At 37.4% G+C, this 14,350-nt stretch overlaps 1 protein-coding gene across 1 annotated transcript in view; it reads right to left on the bottom strand.

Annotated features, from left to right (window-relative positions):
- The window catches only part of LOC111149725 (nebulin), a 201,455-nt gene that overhangs the window by 128,860 nt on the left and 58,245 nt on the right, over window positions 1–14,350 (bottom strand). The window contains exons 37-45 of the mRNA XM_022507000.1: window positions 13,525–13,731; window positions 12,022–12,126; window positions 10,953–11,060; window positions 8,978–9,289; window positions 8,626–8,832; window positions 8,066–8,170; window positions 6,981–7,088; window positions 1,940–2,251; window positions 1,551–1,754 (exon numbers count right to left, since the gene is read on the bottom strand). Of these exons, the coding sequence (XP_022362708.1) occupies window positions 1,551–1,754; window positions 1,940–2,251; window positions 6,981–7,088; window positions 8,066–8,170; window positions 8,626–8,832; window positions 8,978–9,289; window positions 10,953–11,060; window positions 12,022–12,126; window positions 13,525–13,731 (1,668 nt within the window). The remainder of the gene's footprint in view (window positions 1–1,550; window positions 1,755–1,939; window positions 2,252–6,980; window positions 7,089–8,065; window positions 8,171–8,625; window positions 8,833–8,977; window positions 9,290–10,952; window positions 11,061–12,021; window positions 12,127–13,524; window positions 13,732–14,350) is intronic.

Below are 14,350 nucleotides of genomic sequence, written 5' to 3' on the forward strand. Positions count from 1 at the left end.
TTTTTTTTTTTTTAGATTTTATTTATTTATTTGACAGAGGTCACAAGCAGGCAGAGAGGCAGGCAGTGGGGAGGAGGAGGAGGGGAAGCAGGCTTCCGGCAGAGCAGAGAGCTTGATGCAGGGCTCGATCCCAGGACCCTGAGATCATGACCTGAGCTGAAGGCAGCGGTTTAACCCACTGAGCCACCCAGGAGTCCCTAAATAAATAAAATCTTAAAAAAAATCATAAATTTTTTTAAAAAAAGGAGAAACAGCGGGCTCAAGGATCCACGTGGCTCTTTTCCGAGGACTTAAGGTATCTGTACCTCCGCATTCCTACAACCAGGGCATACTGCTGAAGAGGTCTGTTCCGAGGCATTTTTAATATTAATAAATTTCATGATTGAAGGTTTCTCTCTTGCCCACTTTATTAGTTCAGAGCTCTGTACACAGCTCTGTTGCATGGAGAAAAGAGAAACTTGGATTCCAAAGGGGGAGCTATTTTGCATAAATTTGTTGCTTTATTAGTCAGCCTGTTGGATTCAAATTACCATCATAAAAAAAAAAGAAGAAATGAAAACCTGAGTATTTATAATAAAGCTGACAGGTCAGCATTTATTATAAATTTTGGATACAAAAATTGCAAGAAGCCCGTGAAAGGTTGACTGGGAAGAGAGGAGCTACAATTTATCAAATGCTTACCATAAGTTGGTTATGAGCTTTATAATAAAACTAATATATATGATAGATGTAAAATATATAGCAGAAGTAATCAGATCCTTCTAAGACCCAGACAATTATTACTATGTATCAATTTAAACTTTCTTACCTGTTCCAAAATCTCAGTGCACATAATTCAAATTTCTGTAATTTTCAGGGTTATGCGTCTCACCGAACAATGATGAGTACTCTTTCTCTTTGCATAGAATTACTCTACACTGCTATCTTTTATTTATTTAATTCAATAAATATTTAGTTACATGCCACACACTGGTATCAGTGCTGGAGAGGGAAGTAAGTTGAAGATGGGATATATACACATATACACACACATGTATATATGTATGATATTACCTACTTGTCTTGACTTGACGAAGCTAAATGTATTATAAAAGTTTGGCAGACTTTACGACATTTCCATTTACCTGTGCAAAGTACTCAAAATATTGCCCTTTCATACACTTTACCCCAACAACAACAACAACAACACAAAGACTGGGTCTTTAATACATTCAAGTTTCAAAGAAAAAAAAGTATGTTCAATAGCGTTCTCATTTACAGGATGGTTAGTTGGTTGGATGGATGGATGGATGGATGGATGGATAAATAAATAAATAAATAAATAAGAAAGTTTTAGATGACAAAAATTGGTACTAACACATTTTACATGATTCAGTATAGGGTAGTTGATAATTCAAATGAAGCAACCAACATTACACATCATGCTGTGTTGTGCTATGCTATAGGATATGATGCTATGCTACCCTACTAATTATTAAGCAAATGCTATTGAGCACCTACCAGTTACCAGGCACTACAACTTTTCTATTTATTTCTAAAGAGTTACTCACATCACTCCTATTTTTGGCATTTGTCTTTGCCAGAACTAGGTCCATGGCATCGGGAATGCTGGTAAATTTGTTTCTGTCTGGGGGCTGACGGTATTTCTTCTCACTGATGATTTCTGAAGCCCGTTTGTTCTTTTCGGCCTCCAAAGAACCCAGGGGACTCCATCCTATGCCTCTTAGCCACTCAAGGTCAGACTTATACAGATTCTGTGAAAATACAAAGCAATCCATCAAAACCCCATCCTCATTTGGACCCTCGACTCAAGTGATTCTATACATTACAAACAGATGCATTTTAGATATTCAATAACAACTCCTCTTTTTACTTTCTCTGTGACCAAATGGCTACTCAAATAGTAATATATAAGCCATTCAATTAAATAGAAACTGACCTCACTCTGCAGTTGATAAACCTTTTTAGCTTGAATAACATCATTCTGGTCAGGCAGGCATGTCCACTGGTGGAGGTAGTTCTTATAGTCTACGTCACTGACTAATTCCTGACATTTCTTGGCCAGCACCACTCCTAACATGTCCACTGGGCTGCTGAACTTGGTCTTCCACTTCTCAAAGTCCTTTTTGTATTCTCTTTCACTCTGCATTTTGGCTACGTTCATGGACAGCACAAGCTTTGGATCATCTTGCAGACTCCGGAATCCAATATGGTGGCCAAGTTGTTTGCGGTAGCCTTGTTTGTATTTAAACTGAAATCAAAGGAATCAGTTCTTTTATTAACATAAACAAAGATCAAGTGAAGCGCAACAATCTGAGCTTAATTAAAAGCTCCATATGCATTTTTGGCATGTCTGTTTTCCAAAACTGAAAAGAGAAAAAGATGTCCGTGTTAATTTAGGAAGAAATGTAAGAACTTACATAAACGCTTCCAGAAAAAAATGTAATGTAGTTGATTATCAGGGGAGGTTATGCTAAATTCTAACTAGAGACAAAAATATATGCCAGGAGGTGCTAGACATTGGGTATGCAGACCTTAGGGTAACATTTGCACAAAGCTCTTTGGATAGCCTTATGGGAGTGATCTGAAAATATGGGCTACATGGCCAAGAAATAGGAAAGATTCAGGACTTGAGCAACAAGCCTTATGGTATAGATTAACTTATTAAGCAGCAGGAATTTTAGTGGTTTGCTATGTGGTTATATATTATAATCCTGTCCTGTTCAGGATCCATACCTTCATGCACATGTAGCTACAAAAAGCCCAATACGTTAGATTAGAAAGAGAATTCCACAAGATCTCAACATATTGCCAAGACAAGTCAAATGAACTACATAAATTTAAGAAAAGTAAAATCCACTATTTAGATTCAACTGGGAAAAAACTGCATTAGTACTGGATGACAATTGTAATAGTAACAATAATAACAATAGTAATAATAGCATTTACTTGATGCTAGGTGCCTGGGCTATATTACACTTCATGGAGTTAGGTCCTACTCTCACTTCATACCCAGAGTCACAATTATATATATTATAAATACTCAGGAGTTTAGGCTGACTATAAGCTTAGTATGGGCAAGCTGACAAAGCTGCTTATAAAACTAGTGTTAGAGATTCTGCAGGGACACAGATAAAAACAAGTCAGAAGCTCATTTACTCTGGCCTGACCTCCTGTGACAGGGAAGCACCACTAAATTTGGGCACAATATTTTGAGAAGGGTACTGAAAAAATAGAACAAATCACAAGTAGAGTGATGAGCTTTTCAAGAGTCATGAATAATCAGAATACTGAAAGACTTATAAAACTAAAACCAAGGAGAATAACTAAAAACGTGTAAAATGAAGAGAGATCAGGTGGAATAGGAAATAAGCTACTTTGTGATGTTCTAGAACACAGACTTAGAGTTGATCAACAACATAATCAAATTCAAAATAGGGAACTATATAATGACAACTAAAGATGATCCAACAAGGAAATGACCTGCCCTAAAGGGGCACATAAAATTTTTTTATGCGTAAAATTCTTTTATGTGTAAATGTTCACAGACAAGACGACCACCTGTTGGAGGTGGAGAGAAGGCAGGACGCTGAGTGGGAGACTGCATTAAAAAGCTTTTGTGTTGTCTAACTAAATTCTATGATTCTAATTTATTAAATTAAGTACTCATAAAAATCTCTAATTTCCTTAATTTTTAAAAAAGATTTAATTGATTTGACAGAGGTCACAAGTAGGGAGAAAGGCGGGCGGTGGGGAAGCAGGCTCCCCATTGAGCAGAAAGCCCGTTGCAGGGCTCGATCCCAGGACCCCAGGATCTTGAGCTGAAGGCAGAGGCTTTAACCCACTGGGCCACATAGGTGCCTCTCTAATTTCCTTAAATCTTATAGAATATAAAAACCATGTGAGGAGCACCTAGGTGGCTCAGTTGGTTAAGTGTCCAGCTCTTGATTTCGGCTCAGGTTATGATCTCAAGGTTGTGAGATTGAGCCATGTGTCAGCTCTGCATTCAGCAAGGAGTCTGCTAGAGATTCTCTTTCTCTTCCTCACCCTCTGCCCCTCCCCCCATTCATCCTCTCTCTCTAAGATAAATAAATAAATTTTTAAAAAGTCTGAAACTAAGAGGAGATATAATTTCTACAATGGTGAGAAAGTTCACATAAAGTTAATTTTAGGGTAAAACTTCAAATAGTTCTAACTAATGGTTTCACACAAAAAGAAATCAGCTACTATCAAAAGTATAGTTAGGAAATCACTGATGCTATTTCTTCAATTTCTAAATAATCTTCACCTCATGGAGAATACATAACATTAAATGCTCCTGCGGGAACATTCAAGCATCATTATTGCTGTAGGTTCTTCAGTATGTTGATTCATTCTAATAAGGAACTGACCAGCAAGCCAGTGAGTGAGTAATAATAAATTACCTAATTGATTTTCCCACATTTCTGGAGTGCCACAAATGAATTGATTTAAAGAAGATCTTCCCTTCTATTCTTAGAATTCATTGCCAGATGCTGTCTTTACACAATTTTTCTCCAACCCAAGTCCTTGTCTTGTTTTAAAAAATTTGAAGATCAAAATTCCACCGGCATTTTTCAAAGAGCTGGAACAAACAATCCTAAAATTTGTATGGAACCAGAAGAAACCCAAAATTGCTAAGGAAATGTTGAAAAAGAAAAACAAAACTGGGGGCATCATGTTGCCTGATTTTAAGCTTTACTACAAAGCTGTGATCACCAAGACAGCGTGGCACTGGCACAAAAACAGACACACAGACCAGTGGAACAGAGTACAGAGTCCAGATATGGACCCTCAACTCTATGGTCAAATAATTTTCGACAAAGCAGGAAAAAATATACAGTGGAAAAAAGACAATCTCTTCAATAAATGGTGCTGGGAAAATTGGACAGCTATGTATGAAGAATGAAACTTAACCATTCTCTCACACAAAGATAAACTCGAAATGGATAAAAGACCTCAACGTGAGGCAGGAATCCATCAGAATCCTAGAGGAGAACACAGGGAGTAACCTCTTTGACATCGGCCACAGCAACTTCGAACATAGGCAGTAATCTCTTTGACATCAGCCACAGCAACTATGGAGACAAGATAGGTCTCCAAAGGCAAAGGAAACAAAAGTGAAAATGAACTTTTGGGACTTCATCAAGATCTAAAGCTTCTGCACAGCAAAGGAAACAGTCAACAAAACAAAGAGGCAACCCACGGAATGGGAGAAGATATTCACAAATGACAGTATAGACAAAGGGCTGATATCCAAGGTCTGTAAAGAACTCCTCAAATTCAATACACACAAAACAGATAATCACATCAAAGAAATGGGCAGAAGACATACAAATGGCTAACAGACACATAAAAAAATGTTCATCATCATTAACCATCAGGGAGATTCAAATCAAAACCACATTGAGATATCACCTTACACCAGTTAGAATGGCCAAAATCAACAAGAGAGTTAACAAGTGTTGGAGAGGATGTAGAGAAAGGGGAACCCTTTTACACTGTGGATGGGAATGCAAGTTGGTGCAGCCACTTAGGAAAACAGTGTGGAGATTCCTTAAGAAATTAAAAATAGAGCTTCCCTGTGACCCTGCAATTGCACTACTGGGTATTTACCCCAAAGATACAGATGTAGTAAAAAGAAGAGCCATCTGTACCCCAATGTTCATAGCAGCAATGGTCACAGTCGCCAAACTGGAAAGAACCAAGATGACCTTCAACAGATGAATGGATAAAGAAGATATGGTCCATAAATACAATGGAGTATTATGCCTCCATCAGAAAGGATGAATACCCAACTTTTCTATCAACATGGACAGGACTGGAGGAGATTATGCTGAGTGAAATAAGTCAAACAGAGAGAGTCAATCATCATGTGGTTTCGCTTACTTGTGGAACATAAGGAATAACATGGAGGACATGGGGAAATGGAGAGGAGAAGTGAGTTGAGGGAATTTGGAGGGGGAGGTGAACCATGAGAGACTATGGACTCTGAAAAACAAACTAAGGATTTTGGAGGGGAGGTGGGTGGGGAGTTGGGTGAGCCTGGTGGTGGGTATTATGGAGGGCACGTATTGCATGGAGCACTGGGTGTGGGGTATAAACAATGAATTCTGGAACACTGAAAAGAAATTAAAAAAATAAAAGAAGAAAAGTACATAAAAAAATTTTAAGAGCTAGTACTTCCACTGAAATTCCAAAGTCCTCTGAATTTTTTTAGGTTAATTCTTAAATTTAACAAAATGACGTGTCGATCTATATGCAGAATATCAAAGTCAAATATTTGCAAAAATTTAACTAATCAATAAGAATTGTACCTAGTTTATTCACCAAATTTATTACCCTTTCCAATCATAATTAGAAGTTGTCCTGGTGAACAAATATCCCTATTTTATGAACTTTGGGACTAGATAGAATCCAACAAAAAGTTAAGCTCTCTGAAACTTAAACCTAAATTCCTGAAACTTCCTGAATTTTTTATGCCCCAAGGTAATTTATTATAATTATGTAGAGATAAGAATGGGTTAAATAAAAAGAAGTGGCATCTAATTTTTAAACATGTGCATATAAAAATTTATCAACATCAGGTCACTGAGGTTGATTTATTCTCTGGCACTTTGAATTTGTCTAAAATAGATAAATACAAAACAAATTATTTTTAAGCAAGCAAGGGAAACCTGAAATCTCTGGTTTCTTTGTAATGTCTAGAAACATTGCATCTTGGTTAATGGATCTCACAGGTCCTCTGACTCAACTTCTGTTCAGGAAGCTCTTATTTTGACACTGAATCGGTTAGAAAGAAAAGCGAATTTTCAGTAAATGAAGAGGGGAGGTAGGAGAAGATGAAGGGAATGGCATTACATTTTGAAAGGCAAGGCCTATCTGTAAAAGTAGTCATCAGGTATCTGAAGATACCTGATTCAGATAAAATGCATCAGAAAAGCCAAACAAGCCAAACTTACATCACTAGCGATGTCTGTTGAAGCTTTGGCCAACTGTACAGAAATTGCGTCAGGTGGGAGATCATAGCCTTTCTTCAGAGCTTCTTCCCATCCGAGTTTATAGAGTTTCTGGAAATGAAACATATAATTTAGCATTATTCAGTAAATATTAGAACCCCAGTGGATTACTGAACAATAATTTACCCAGAGAGCAGGCATCAGATTCTATCATCTACCTTAACTCTAAAGATCGGATAAAACCAAACCAAGCTGTTTTAGGGAGAACTGACTTAGCACTACAGGATCTTGCTTCAGTTTTCTGGCTCTGAGAATAGGCTCAGTTACAAGAGACACAGTACAGTTTTAGAATAGCTTTTCTGTTCAGACACTGTTTGGGCATATCAAGTATATCAGGCGCTTTCTCCCTGCTGTCAAGTGCAGTCTAGACTCACTGTTTTAGTCACAGATGTTAAAATAATTGGTAACTAAAAAAAGTCAGGAAACAAAATTTTGATAATCCAAGTGATAAAAGTAATAGATACTGACGTACCTTTTATGAGGTACAATAAATGAATTAATCTTTATGAATGAAATTTATTAAAATTTTGCATGTGTGTTAAAACTGAATACTAACAAAAACAGTTGAAAGTCATCCAGAACCTACTATGTGCCAAGTACTGTGTTGAGAGCCTTACATGGAAATTTCTCATTTGGTCTTCATCAATAAGCACTATTATGGTCCCAATTTTAGGGATGAGGAAACTAAGGCTTAGACCCGATGTTATATAACTCATAAATGGCAAAGCCAAAAACCCATACCAGATCTGTCTGATGCAATTTCTTCTTTCAACAATTATCTACCGATTTCCTTCTCTGTGCCAAGTACAATGAGTACTGAGATAAAGAAAACCAGCACAGTGCCTGTCTCCACGGAGCACAGGAGTCACAGCTAAAGCTCTTGCTTTTAATCACCATATTCTGCAGCATCTCTAACTTGCCAGTTTAAGTCATTCATTTTTATTACTTTGGCATTTTCATCAATTATTTACCATTACATCGTTTAAAAAGTTTAATTAGTCTCAAGCCAAATTTTTATATAGCTTTACCTGACTATACAGAGTTTGATTCTGCTTGGCTTGTAAAATATCTGGTGTGTCTGGCATCACATGAATCTTGGTTTTATCTTTGTTCCAGTCAACGGTATATAAGTACTAGGAAGTTAGGAGAAAAAAGACATTTGTTATTTGAAGAAAAAAGTGAAACAGAGCATTTGAATTCACTCAATTTGAATTAGATTAAATTTAGTAACTGAAGTGGTATATGACTCAAAAGACACCAAAAACAAACTCAGATTTAAAAAAAAATAGTATTTTTGGATATTTCCTATCTTCTAGAATTATTTGAAAGTTTTTAGTATATAGTAATTTTAAAATACAAAAGATTTTTAAGAAATAAAAAGATTTCTAACTCAATTTAGAAGGTCAGGGGAAATAAAAATAAGAAGTAGGCAGAAGAAAATGATGTAGGGACATGCTCTGGAACAGTTTGTCAGACCCCAGAAAGAGAGGACCCAAACTAGATTTCCCAAACATGAACCAGGGGTTACTAGCCCTGCCTTGCTGGGAGCTGTAGGGAAGGACAGCTGTATCGAAGGATGGCTGTCTACCTTGTTCATGGTTTGTGCATTCTGTTTGGCAAGAACCATATCCATGGAGTCATTCAGCTTCTTAAACTGGAAGTTGCTAGGATGCTGGCGGTATTTCTGATCACTGGCATATTCAGTTGCTTTCTTGGCCTTCTCCACTTCTAGGGAACCAGCTGGACTCCAGCCAAGCCCTTTGTACCACTCATTGTAGTCCTGCTTGTATTCATTCTATATAAAGAAGAGACAAATTCTAATTTACCTTTTCAATTACTTTACTTTTATCAATTCAGACACAAAAGTGTAGCATCGAAGACTGTGATCTCCATTCCCATGCTAGGAATCCGAACATCACCCAGAAAGAACAGAGACTTACATCACTCTGTATGCGGTTCATATTCCTGCTCAGCTCAATGCTCATGGCATCTGGAAGGAGGATGTACTTGTGAATCAAATGCTTGTAGTTGGCATTGGTGATGTTGGCTTGGGCCTCCCTGGCAGCCGTGACACTGAGCATGTCAGCAGGGGTGTGGTAGCTGGTCTTCGTATTCTCATAGTTTTTCTTGTACTCCCGATCAGACTGCATCTTAGCCACTTGCATGGAATGGACTAATTTGGGATCATCCTCAAGGCTGCGGAAGCCAACCATCTTCCCCTTCTCCTTTTCATAGTTGTATTTGTATTTATACTGTGAAAAAATTAGAGCAATTGCCTTGACTAGAAACACTCTAGTATCAATAGTCTATGTTTCATAAAAAGTGACACTTGTGTGAAGTATGTAAGCCTGATGATTCACAGACCTGTACCCCTGGGGCAAATAATACATTATATACTAATAAAAATAATTAATAAAAAAACTAAGGACATAAGAATGAAAAAAAAGTGATACTTGTGTAGAATTCTACAGTTTATAAAACATGCTTTTCACGTTTGTTTGTGTAACTTGATACTCAAAACTATATGTTGTGAGGAAGATAGCAAAGTTATTATTACTGCCCTCCCCCGCCCCATTTTACAGATGAGTAACCCAGAGAGGTGAGTGACATGCTAAGGTCACTAAGGACTAGAACCAAGAACGTAATGATGATATACCACACTGACTTCCACACGTACTCTGTTGTTGTACACTGTTGTTAGGATTAGAGATCTTTAGCAGTTGATAACAGTACAGCAAATGAGAGAAAAAGGCAGAATGTTCTAAGCAGTTTACTGCTGCCCTAAGAAATCATCCAGCCAGGATTTTACTGCAAAACATAGGCTTAGTGTATGACATACGCAGTATCATTGTAGAATAGCTTTATAGTTGTGGAGCTCCTTTTCCTTTAAGACTTTCTATACTGGTATAATGGGGAAGAAATTTTACTATTTATCACTCAACTTCTTTCTAGAAAGGGAGGAGCCTGATACATGGAAAACTTATTCTGCCTATCTCCTGTGAGTATGAGTGTGCAAGTTAGGGGGAGGAGACTCGGGGAGCTGAATTACTCCAGAATAGAGGAAAAAGAATTTTGAGATTTCAGGGCAACGTAGTAGTGGCATAGGGATGGACAGGTAGGAAAGATGAACAGGCACAGAATACGAGAGAGAAAGTGTCACTGCGGGGGAGAGGGGGTAGGGGGCTAAGGAAAGAGTACTCTGAGAAGTGTTCCCCCCATTACCCTCAAACCACACAGTAGTCACTGTGAAAAGATTTCTTGCAGAAACAGCCAAATGAAAGAACTGAGTTTCATACAAGTGTTATGTTATGGGAGAGGTGAGCGGGCACACCAGCTCCCTGGAAGGAAAAAGCCCTGATCTGTCATGTTTGTCAGTCCCTGTGGTGTAAATACTCCCACCATGGCTGGTGTGAAGCCATCAAGAATTTAACAACTGGCTTGCAAAACTCCTGATTATTTAATAATCAGCTGTCATGAGTCCAAAAGATCAGCATCTCTAGTACACCATTTAATGAGACATCCTGCTAGGAAGAGACTTTCTAAGAGGCAGGAAGTAAGAACAACCCACATCTTTCACCAAGAAAGCTTGGTGAAGGGCTTTGGATTTCTACAGGCCATAGCGCTGGGGATGGAGTTCAAAGAAAATTCACCTACATCTCATGAGCCAGGGAGAGCACACAGATATGTGGTCATAATGTGGTTAGCATTCTCTTTGTTTTTGTTTTTGTTTTCAGAAACACCAGAGAAAACAAAAGACTAAACCTAAAAAGCATTCACAGAATACAAGGAGGCCATTGTGAGCAGGTACACTTCCCCCTGTATCTTTTCCACTGAGTGTTTCCAAAATTCAGCCCTTACTATTTTGGTAAATTAGGAAAAAACCCCAGTCAGGTGAGTGTTTTCCTTCAGACTTACATCACTTGCAATATCTCTTGAGGCTTTGGCAGCTTTGATAGGAATTGCATCCGTTCTGAGATCACAGCCTTTCTTTCTAGATTCTTCCAAAGAAAGTTTGTAGAGTTTCTGTAAAGAGAGGTAAGGGAATAATGTTCTTCTAAATAGGAAAGCCTGGGTTTATTTGAAGAGAGTAAACTAGCACTGTGGTATCGTTTTTATTTTTGAGAATGCTTCATTGGTGGTTTGATGGATAAATGTTCTTATAAATAACAAAATTGTGTTTGAAAAAAGTCACACCCGAACATATCTTCAGGAAACCACCGGAAAAAGTAAAACTTAACGGTTTCCATTAGGTTATAAATATGTTTAAAAATGTGAAAGCCCAGTAGATTCGCATTGATACATTTTTATCAATTAAAAGTCAAGAGAAGACTACAAAACAACCATACTCTTACACCAAAAGTAAACTTCACTATTTTGCAATCGACACTTTTATTTATGTAACTGTGTGGATTCTACAATCCAAAAATAAGTCATCAACCACAAATCCCTGTATAATTCAGGGAAAACAGAAAACACTGGTAGGATTAGAGATTTCCTAGCAACCACGGTTAGGTTGAGAAAGAAAGTGAAATAAAACACGCATTTTCTAAGTGTTGAACATTCCTTGTTATGGAGCTTGCTCCAAATTCTTCAAAATGTTCTTCTTCCCTTCCCACTTAACTTTTTCCCAAGACCCCTTCTTTAGGACCATCTCAAAGCCTTGGTAGAGAGACTCCAGGAACCAGGTCCTGGGATTCTCACTTCCTTTTTCTCTTTTGGGGCCCCCAAGCCCTTCTCTTCCTGCCAAGTCTCTTAGAGAATGAGTATCCGCTCCTAAACAAAATCCAGCTGCCCTTCAAATTCCTAACTGCAGGGCCCAAGTCCCATCCACAGGCCGGCTCCAACTCTTAGCAAAGCAAGATTAGAAAGAGAAAGATGCTCATTTGTGTATTCCTACTCTTATTTTTAAAACATTCATTCTTATAATTGAGAGACATTGATTAGTTTATACTGGTTCAAATAAACCACGGGGAATTATACTTACATCACTCATATTAATTGCATTTGCCTTTGCCAAGACAATCTGGGGGATATCAGGCATAATGTGGACTTTGGTCTTATCAGCCTCCCATGCTTGTTTGTAGAGGTGCTGGAAAGTTAAAAAAAAAAAAAAAAAGTGAAAGTTAGTATTTAAAAATCTTAAAAGGTGCTCACTTTGTGTGTATATACTTATATATATTTAACTGCACATAAATACTAATATTTTACTCTTTTTTATTTTATTATTTTTATTAGCTAGATCTTATTTTTTTAATTTAAATGGAAAAGGTGCTAATTCAAACAAGACAGCAGAGAGGATGTAAGATGGAAAGCAAGATGATGCCAAGATGAGAACCATAGGAAGAGCAAATGTACACTGAGAGATGTCTTGGTGATCATCAGTTGAATCCTCTTATTGCAGAGTTGAGAAAATCATAGCCCAGAGAAGTAATGCACCTTGCCTAAAGACACACAGCAGGTCTGGGCCATCATTTCCACAACTCTGCAAAAAGAGGCTGATGATTCTTATCTTGGCATCATTATTCTGAAATGATTAATAAATCATTGCACTGAAAAAGAAATAAAAGGTTTAACATCTAAAAAATAAATGTAAGCTTATGGTAGTTTAAATACTAAATCTTAAAAGGGATACTGAGATCTGTGCCTTGTCTTTTAGACAAGTCCCTGTCCAAGAGATCAGTCATCTTGACAAATCAGTTTTCTCTCTCAGAGGACTCCAAGGGATTTACTCAGACACTTAGCATAAAACAGCTCTCTCTAGTACAAGTAGGACCATCACGTTCTTCAACTGCTTAAGGTTAAAGTCCAAATAATGTTTTTCTTTCTTTCTTTTGCTAATCAGCAGCATTTCAAATTATGATCCATACAATATAACCAATGTTGCTGCAATTATTTTATTATTTATAACTTAAAAACCAAAGTTCAAGGTGGATATGCTTTTTGGTCTTGATATCTAACATGGCTAATAAATTTCAAAATACAGTAAGGCTTTTCTAAAGGCTAGAAGTATTAATGCAAGGAACTACTTGCAGAGAACAACTGCTCTCGTGATTTGCCCAGAGAAGGTCCTGCTTCGGAATGTCGCTATAGCCACAGGATCAAGGAGTCTCCCTTGATTCCATTAAAGCAGCTAGGAAACTGGAGTGGATCCCAACACCCAGCTGTCGGGCAAATAATCTGCTGATTCAGTGTTGTGAACTTCTACTCAACCTTAACTTAGACAAACAAGACTTCTTTCAAAAATATGCATGAAAAGAAACGACTCGTATTTTCTTATGTCCGTTGGACATAGTGGTTCATTGAACATTTAGGGCGCCACTAATTAGGACTAGTTTCTATTTTTTTTAATCCACAAGTCCCTTTTTTCTAAGCTGAATGAACATTAATTGTGATGCCCTAAAACTATTATCAAAACCTGTAGATCAAATATAAAAAGACCTGGCATTTTCCTGGTGTACAGGAAATATTACAATATTGAAAGACTCACTTCATTCATAATTTTTGCATTATTCTGGGCCAAAACCATGTTCATTGAGTCCATCAAAGTGGAATACTTCAAAGTGTCTGGGTGTTGGCGGTACTTCTTTTCACTGATTATCTCCATGGCTTTCTTGTTTTTCTCAGCCTCTAGTGAGCCCAGAGGGAGCCATCCAATGCCCTTCATGAAGTCAACGTAGTCAGCTTTGTACTGATTCTGCAAAAGAGGAAATGTTCAGGGGTCAGAAGAAACCAAAGCTACCAAGAACCAGGAGTGGGTATTTGTATTTCCTAAGTTCCACTTTGGTTTTCAACCAATAGTATGTCGAACTCCAACCATTTTTGTCCCTAAACATTTTTTTTTTTACATTTCTTTGCATGAGAAATTAAAAATAAGCAGTAATATCTTTGTGATTTGTTTTCCTAAATGCCTTCGTAAGGAAAAAATGCTAAGAAATACCAACTAGATTAGCTATCATGTGACTGCGATCTCGAGAAAGGTGACTATGCTTTTTTTTTTTTTCATTCTGACAATCTGTTTTTTTAATTTGTGCTTTTGGCCTGTATACATTGTTTTAATTTAAGTTCAATTAACCAACATATAGTACATCATTAGTGTTTTTTTTTTTTACATCATGGGTTTTAATGTAGTGTTCAGTGATTCATTAGTTGCATGTGACATGATGAGCACTGAGTGTTGGTCTAAATTTTAGAAAAAGTCCCCAAGTTTCCCTGGTTGACAGGTGACTCACCAGGACTCTGATTCTCTATTTCATCATAAGCTTTGATCACCCACCATTGTTACAATTCCCTTGGGTATGCCAGAAACCTCACTG

The sequence above is a fragment of the Enhydra lutris genome, unplaced genomic scaffold (assembly GCF_002288905.1).
Source record: "Enhydra lutris kenyoni isolate GAN:26980312 unplaced genomic scaffold, ASM228890v2 scaffoldscaffold1, whole genome shotgun sequence".
Classification (NCBI taxonomy): domain Eukaryota; kingdom Metazoa; phylum Chordata; class Mammalia; order Carnivora; family Mustelidae; genus Enhydra; species Enhydra lutris.